The sequence below is a fragment of the Spermophilus citellus genome (assembly GCF_964194105.1).
Source record: "Spermophilus citellus genome assembly, contig: SCAFFOLD_130, whole genome shotgun sequence".
NCBI lineage: Eukaryota > Metazoa > Chordata > Mammalia > Rodentia > Sciuridae > Spermophilus > Spermophilus citellus.
This window is the reverse complement of record NW_027672818.1, coordinates 451,052-459,798: the sequence shown is the minus strand read 5'-3', so window position 1 is coordinate 459,798 and position 8,747 is coordinate 451,052. Positions and strand designations below refer to the sequence as shown.

General features: G+C 33.4%; 1 protein-coding gene across 1 annotated transcript in view; it reads right to left on the bottom strand.

Annotated features, from left to right (window-relative positions):
• Window positions 1–388: 388 nt before the first annotated feature.
• LOC308640559 (intermembrane lipid transfer protein VPS13C-like) overlaps window positions 389–8,747 on the bottom strand; it is a gene marked incomplete at its 5' end in the record, with an annotated part of 103,313 nt that continues 94,954 nt past the window's right edge. Inside the window, 8 exon segments of the mRNA XM_081312422.1 lie at window positions 389–772; window positions 775–803; window positions 1,276–1,399; window positions 4,262–4,307; window positions 5,569–5,732; window positions 6,007–6,082; window positions 6,782–6,895; window positions 7,880–7,961. Coding sequence (XP_081168548.1) covers window positions 663–772; window positions 775–803; window positions 1,276–1,399; window positions 4,262–4,307; window positions 5,569–5,732; window positions 6,007–6,082; window positions 6,782–6,895; window positions 7,880–7,961 — 745 coding nt within the window. The 3' untranslated portion in view covers window positions 389–662.

Here is an 8,747-nt window from a genome sequence, read left to right as displayed (position 1 = left end):
TGTATATATTACTTTAAATATAATAAAGTTAAAACTAAAACAAAATATAAAAACTTTAATTTTCAAGGTTTAATGAGATTATAATCATAGATACTCTTTTTTCTCTTCCTCCAGTTTTATGTACCTAAATAAACCTAGATGTACAAAGTAGCGCAAATAAATTAATTTGGTGGTGAGAAAAGAAAGAAGTGACATTCCAGTATTTACTTACAAAGCAGGAAACCAAAACTAACACCATTAACTACATGAGTTTCCACAGAAATAGATATAGCCTATGACATCTTCTGATGTCATCCTTCCTACACACACATAAAAAAGCTTTGTTCCTGTGCCAAAAAAAGTTACCCATTATTTCCATTTAAAATGTTATGTTAAAATAAAAAAAACAGTCAAATTCTACTCTACAAATCATGTATAATCCTTCAAAAAAGTTCACGATTCAGGGACTTAATGACCCACCCATGAAATTCTCACCCTTGAAATCTTTCTTTCTTTTTTTTTTTTTAATTAAGTATCACTCATAGGTTTGGGTCGTGGTTCAGTGGCAGAGAACTTGCCTCTCACATGTGAGGTACTGGGTTTGATTCTCAGCACCACATGAAAATAAAACAAAATAAAGATATTGTGTCCATGTATAACTAAAAAATATTTTAATAAAAAAATCACTCATGACTGTGAAGAATAGAATTTACCTCAAATAAGTCATAGCCCTCCGATTCTTGTCTATCATATGGATGAATGATACCATCTTCCTGAATCAGGCGTGGGGGACACTAGACACTTCCTCAGTTGATTCTGCTGCCCTGAATAAGAAAGCAGAAAAAGGGTAAGAAACTAAGTGAGAATCTTTCAGAATAATACAATTATACATGCTGATTAGACGCATAAATATTTTATAAAAATGATCAGTAATTTTAAATAACTTGTCCAAGTTAAGACAAAAAAACATTAAATCCATGTTTATCTGACTCTAAGGCCCTCTTTTCTTAAGGAAAAGAAAATGTCAAATAGTAAAAGCACAGATTGGATTATTTACTCTTTGTATCCTTGGTACCTTCGAATCACAAGTATGAGCAAACATCTATTGAATAAAAGAGAAACTGAGCCATAAAAAATTTTTTCTTATTCCTTTCTGGTAGCACTTTACCTTGTAAAGCTGAAAAGCTTCCAATGAAACATGGAGCTTTAAGAGCAGGCAAAACATCTCATCTATCTATGCAGTCCTAGTACCAATTAGAACACAGAAACAGCTCACATACAACATGCTCTCCATACCTCTGAATGCCTTGGAAAGTACTACTGGCCATATCTATGATTCTACCAGTTGGACGAGCCACCACACCCACAAGCCCTTTTCCAATTCCTTTAAAGAATCCAGCAGCTCCCTCCTTTTTGGCACCTTCAGAAAACCATAAATAATTAATATAAGATATTTTAAAATAAGCAAAGACCTGAGCCAAACTTGAAGTAGGACAGAAAAGCCTGAACACCTAAGGAGTTTTCAGGAAGCAGGTTTATTGACTGCAGTCAGTCCAAATTCTCTTATCAGAGATTTTGGCAATTCTTTGAACTTTATAGCTAGTGGGAGGAAGGGCTTGGAGTTTTTACATGACAAGTGCTTTACTTCCACATCCTCTAGACCAGGAGTTTTGCAAGTTTTTTTTCCCCCTGCAAACCTGGCATTTACAAAAAGAGGAAACTACCAACCAGCATATCCTCTGCATGCAGAAGATTTTTCTTTTCTTTTTTGGTACCGGGAATTGAACTGGGGATGCTCAACCACTGATCTACATATGAAACCCTATTTTGTATTTTATTTAGAGACAGTGTCTTACTGAGTTGCTTAGCACCTCACTTTTGCTGAGGCTGGCTTTGAATCTCAATCCTCCTGGAGCCTAAGCATCCTGAGCTGCTGGGATTATAGATGTGTGCCACCTTGCCTTGCTAGAAGTTTTTTCTGACATCCCATGTAAGAAGCTTTCTGAGAAAAGGGTGGGGATTTACAAGCCACAAATATGGTGGGGGTTTCTGCTTAATTAATGGTGAGGGTCTCTCGGTAAGGGGTCTCTGACCTACTTCAAATCCAGAAAACTTCAAGAATTTGAAATTCTGAACAAGTTAAATTTAATCTTAATGTGATAAAATCGTGGTTCTCTAAGTGTTAAATGCAAATTCACCCTAGACTTCCTAAATCAGAAATTAGAAGGTGTGGGGATAGCAATCTATGTTTTAATAATCACTTCATCAAATCCTTAAGGCATACTCAAGTTTCAGAATTATTGACCTAAGAGTTTAGTCAGCATTAGTGACTGGAAGGTCTAAGAACTGACAGGAAAACCTTCTCTCTCTCTATTTTTTTTTTTTGGTATGTGTGTGTATGACAACCATCAAGATTTTTCAAGCAGTGTACTTTTAAAAATTATAACAACCTTATCGCAAAAGTTTTCACATGAAAGAAAGCCTATGGCCATTAACAATCTTCCTCCATTCTCCATTTTCCCCTACCCTTCCTCACTTGATCCTACCACCCAGTTTACTTCCTTTCCCTGCTCCCTCCCCAGAGCTAGGAAACCATCTAGAGAAACTTCCTATCTTTATGGATTTTCCTATTCTGGATTTCAAACAAATGGAATCACTGAACATGTAGACAGACTACTGTACCTGGGCTCTTTTTGCTAAGTATCATGTTTTCAAGCATAGGTGTCTTTCATCTTGCAGCATGCATTAGTACCTGATTTCTTTTTATAACTAAACCCTATTCCATTGTATAGATATGCCATGTCTTAATTTATTCATTCATCAGGGGAGAGACATTTAAGATTTTTCTACATTTTGGCTACAGTGAATAATGCTATGAATATTCACATACAAGTTTTTGTTTGGACACCTTTTTCAGTTCTTTTGGAGATTATATATATATATATATATATATATATATATATATATATATATATATATATTTGAGAAGAATGACTGAGTCATATGGTAACTCCAGGTTTAACCTTTTGAGGCAAAGCCAGATTATTTTTCTGCAACGTGACTATATTATTTATATTCCCACCAGCGGGGCATGAGGATCATATCTCTCCACATTCTCTGTAACACCTGACTTTAGTAGTAAGTGTAATGTAGTATCTCACTGTGGTTTGATTTACATTTCCCTGTGACCAATGAAATGTGTTTACTAGCCATCTGTATATCTTCTTTGGAGAAATGCCTAATCATGTCCTTTGCCTATTGAGTTATAAGAGTTCTTCACATACTCAAGATATAAGTCTCTTATAATTTGCAAAAATTTTCTCCCATCCTGCAGCTCTTTTCCTTTTCTTGTTGGTGCCCTTTGAGACACAAATATGTTAAAATTTGATAATGTCCAGTTGATACACATCTAGAAAGGCTTTACCTAACCCAAAGTAATAAAAATGTATTTCTATATTTTCTTTTGAGTTTTATACTTCTGCTCTTATATTTATGCATTTAATCTATTCTGAGTTATATAGTTTCTCTCTTACATTTATGAATTTAATCATAAATATACAGTGTAGGTAAGGGTTCAATTTCATTTATCATGTGGATACGAGATGTCTCAGCAGCATCTGTTAAAATGATCATTCTATTCTATAGAATGGACACAACCTAGTGTTCAAGGAATAGGCTTATAGTCCTAAAAGGAATGGGAACCCCTGTCAAAGATCAATTAACCATAATTGTAAGGATCTATTTCTGGACTCTCAATTGTATCCCATTGATCTATTTGTCTATACTAATATCAGTATCAACCTTAGCTTACTGCAGCTTTATACTGTAGTAAGTTTTAAAGTTGGAAAGTGTAAGTCCTTCAATTTTGCTCTTTTTTTTGAGATTGCTTCTGCTAATTTAAGACTCTCCAATTTATACATAAATTTTAGATTCATCTTGTCAATTGCTGGACAGAAGTCACATGGGCTTTTGATAGGAATTACAACAGAGAGCACATTATTTTTTTAATGGGAATAAAAACAAATAAAAAAACAAGCCAATTGCTATTGAGGGCCCCAAAGAATCTAGACTGTAGATGGAATTGTTGAAAACTGCACTCAAAGTCTAAATCACAGACAGTATTTAATCTTTCTGCTTTCTGAAGAAAATATATTACAGTTGAAGACTATGTATATAAAATAGAGTCCATACTCTCTCCATTAAACATCTAGTAGTAACAACATCTGCTAGTCAAGCATCAGCTCTTCCAGCTCTGCACAGGAAGCAGCCCTTCTCAACCTACCTTCCATAGGCTTTGTTATTATTCCCGTCACTCCACCAACAACTCCCTGAAAAAAAAATCAGTCACAGCCTTGACTGAGGGAAGGTGCTTTATTTCAAACCAACACTAGGGGTCTCTACACACATACTAGAAACGATTGCTTCTTAAAAAACAGGACTTGATAATGTGAACAACATGCACATATAAGTGAGCACTGTGATTTTATAAATATTAAATCACAGAAAATTTTAAATTAGAACACCGTACAGAAGTAAAATCTTATAATAGAAAGAGCAGTAAATAAAAAGATTCTAACTCTGGTTCTGGTATATTCAGCTATATAATCCAGGCAGTTGATTCATTATCTTTAAGCCTCAATTTCTACATCAGTAAAAATGAGTAGAGTGAAATATCTCTAAGATCTAATTACAAATTTTAATGAGATTACTTTACAAATTAGTGAAAGTGTAGAAAACTGAAAATAAAGGAAACTCCCAAGAATAGCAAGTAACCCTGACAAAGCACTTTAGAGTATATAACAGACATTAAAAGTCACTGGCTCAAACACAGCAGTTGCAGTTTCCTAAAATTATTTCCAAACTTAAAATATTAAAGTACTTACATGTTCTTAATAATTTCAAGTAATAGTAATAACTAAAATTACTTTTATATTCTGTAAACACATAGAAAGAGAACTGGACACACATTAAACTGAAAAGATTACATACCTCTAGAAAGTGGTGAGGGGTGATAAAGAATACTCTAGCTTTATCTATGTTGTTTTAATACTTTTTATTAAAAATAGAACTTAAATGTTCTTGTAATGATTTGTAAGGAAAGAATTCACTCAGTACCTATATAATTAAGCAGTAGTCATATGTTATCTACATAAGTTTAGAAGTTTTAAAAGGCAATGAAAGGCAGTTCCTGGTTTATCACTTAAGTTTCATACATTCCTTGCACAGAAATGGATGACTAGAGGACTAAATCTGCTTCTCAAGAGCCCTTCCTCCCTCTAATATCACCATTATCATATTCCCCTGCTGCTCACTTCCTCCCCTTCCACACTAGGGCTAAGGCGCCATCGATTAGAGATACCCTAGTCCAAATGGAAAACTATGTTGGGGATTTGGGAATAGCACTGGTGGAGCCAGGGAGGAAGGAGAGCAAAAAGGAAACCACAGCTCCCAAAGTTATCACTATTGCTACTCTGACAGACCTAGACTCATAAGTGGCATTCTAAGTTTCAAATGATAGCTAGAGTGCATATTTTAAAGTATACATATATAAAAGTCGAGGGTTTTTTGAAGAGTCAGCTGGAGACTTACTCGCAGAAAGCCCTTCCCTCCTCTGGCCAGGCTGTCTCCAAAATCTTTAGGCTGTCGACCCATCTCTTCTCTTCTTTTTTGCTGATATTCCTTGTCCATTGTAATTGCTGCCAAACCTTTCCCAACAGAACCTGTGATTCGAGATACAACTCCTGCTGCACCACCTACAAAAAGGCCCAGGAGAGTGAGTCACATTGTTTCTTTAGAAAACCATCATCACAGTACACAATATACAACTGTTTTAAACTAACAGGTGCTTAAAATCCTCATATGCAAAAATGTAGAAATTATTTTTTGCCATTTATCAAGAAGAGGAATAAACTTATTTAAATAAAGTACAGTGATTCAACACCATCAAGTTATACTAAAAAATCAGAAGGCTACTTTAATTTTCCATTTAAAAATAAGGAAATATACACACACATAGGTGATACATACCTACTGTGTGTCCAAAGAGACTTCTTACTCCAATCACTAATCCTTCAGCAAATTCTTCAGGGCCTTGAACAGCACCCTGGCTCAAAGAAAAGTTTACTACTTAAAATTTAAATTAGTTTAAGACTTTCAATCTAATATTTCAGGGTTTCTGTGAAGACATAGAATGTGTTATGATCCATAAAGACTGGGATGCAACAATTTTTATCCTATATCCCAAATAATGACACCACACCCACTGTGATAGAAAATATTTTAAACACACATGACCTCAGAGGATTCCATAAGATAACAAATTTAACAGGTGTAAATCATAGGCTTTAATTACAATCTGAAGTTGGCCTCCAGTACAAAGTTCCTTTAGAATGCTCAAACTGACTACACTAGCAATAGACTGAGTCCACATATTTTGGACTCTTTGTTCTTTCATTTATTCTTTCTGTGTTGTCCTATTAAAACCCTCAGTATACTAGGCTCCTGAACAAGTCTGTTGAAAGCTTGAATATGAAGCAAAGTCAGTTTTTAATGCCCCATTAATCCTTTTGTGGAAGACATGGGCACATTTATTGCACAGAAGAGCACTAGACATGCTCATTTAGTTTAAAAATAACCTTTCAATATCATCTCAAGTACTTTTAAATAAAAATGTAAAATTGATTTTAAGTATTTAAACATTATTCAATTCCTAGATACAATTAAAATATGAATTATTATTTGTCAATAAAAATAGAATATCCATTTTTCTATATGTATACTGAAATTAAAAAAAAAACAATACCTGGAAGGGTTCATAGAACAATGCTTCGACTCCTTCAGACAGACCTCTAATTAATCCAAATGGGTTTCCAAGCACATCTAAGCCCAATACAAGGACATACATCTGTTTTAAAAACTAAAGAAGAAAAAAAAACAGTAAATTAAGTTATTTACTACTGTTGACAGAAACAACATCAAGCCACACTTAATAGGAAAAAAGTGGGCATGCTGACTAAATTAGGTTTGTGTTTTCAGGCAAGCTGTGTAGAACAACAACTACATACATTACCAGATCTTCAACATTGTAAGTACAAGGCACTGTGTTACACTTTACATGGAGCTCTCAAATTAGACAGAACTAAGTTTAAGGCACAGTCTGTTAATAAGCAGTTATGTGACCTTGGACAAGTCACTTAGTCTCTATCAGCCTCAGCCTTTTCATCTATTAACACAGGAGGTTATACTCATGTTGCATGGTGAGAATATATATTAAATGAACATGTAATTCAGTAATTGTTAGTTGTTTTTATTATTGTATTATCATCACTTTTACTAATGAACTACATGAGGAATAATTATTAACTGAAAAAAATGGACAATATAACTTATTTGAACATATAATAATAATGTCTATACTACTATAGGTGAAAAGATCTTCCAGCAGAAGATGGAAAAAGAAATATCACCATGAAGCTCCATGGCACAGCAATGGTACCTGAGTGGCCTGAAACAACTATTTTTTGTATACACACCCAAACCATGAAGTGACTGATGCAAAGGAAGGAAACCGCTTAGAATTCCTCCTACAACTCCACTAGACTACATTTAGAAACTGCTGTCACTGAAGAATTTAAGTTAATGATTCCAAAGTTACTATTATTTCCCAAAGTTGAAAAGGTATTACTGCAAAGGGAAAATAACATGGGAATAAATTTTAAAAAGGTATATAAAGAGTGGTAGAAGAAAGAGAAATTAATCATTTAAGAAATCACTAAGTATTGAGATTACAAATTGAGGTAAATATGTAAACATTACCACACACTATACAATCACATACAAATATTTTGCTTAAATATTTTATGAAGTATATTCCTTATGAGCTACTATGATGGGAAATTACCTGCTCACTGTAATGCCGAACAACACTCCACATGAGCTGATCTCGCTTGTAAAACTGGTATCGAATTTCATAATAAGCAAGTCTGGGAGGAGAAAAAGGAAAGATTCGATGATACTAAGATTATTTTCTGAACAAATGTATGATATATGATATGTCAAGATCAATGTAATGTTTTGAGCAACCAATAAATTTCTGATGTTTAAAATTTAAAAAAAGATTATTTTCTGAAAGAAAAAAGGATTTGAAATTTCAGCAATAACTGAAATAACTAGTCATAGTTATTTCTTTCACAATTAACTTTGTATATCTGCCACATACAATTTATGGTTGATGTCTTATCATTATGGTAACAAAATTATTATAAATATAGTATGGTCTCATAAGTTTGTCATAAATAAAAAGAGTAATAGTTTTAAAAAGTCAACAATCATCTACCCATACCATAATTTTTAAGTTTGTTCTTCTCATTTCCCGCTTTGAATTCTTTCTTTTCTGTGCAACTATAAAATATCTAAAACATTTTGTATGCCACTTTTATTCTAAACATTGTGCAAACATATTTATCTATATCTTTATTCAAAACTCCTATGTCATCATTTTGAGCAGATGCCTAGCATTCCATTTTGTGGTGGTGCCATAAAGAACAATGGTCAGACATGCCCAATTTCTGGTTTAAAAAAAAAAAAAAAACAATTAATGTTACCATGTGTATATTTTATGTAACTCTCTGGTTGCATTTCAAAGTTTCTTAAACTGAATTCCCCCATAAAACAATTACTAAAGGAAAGATAACAATAACATATGTGTGATAAATATAATGTATATATTTATGATGTAAATATAATATGATATCTTAACATACACTCAC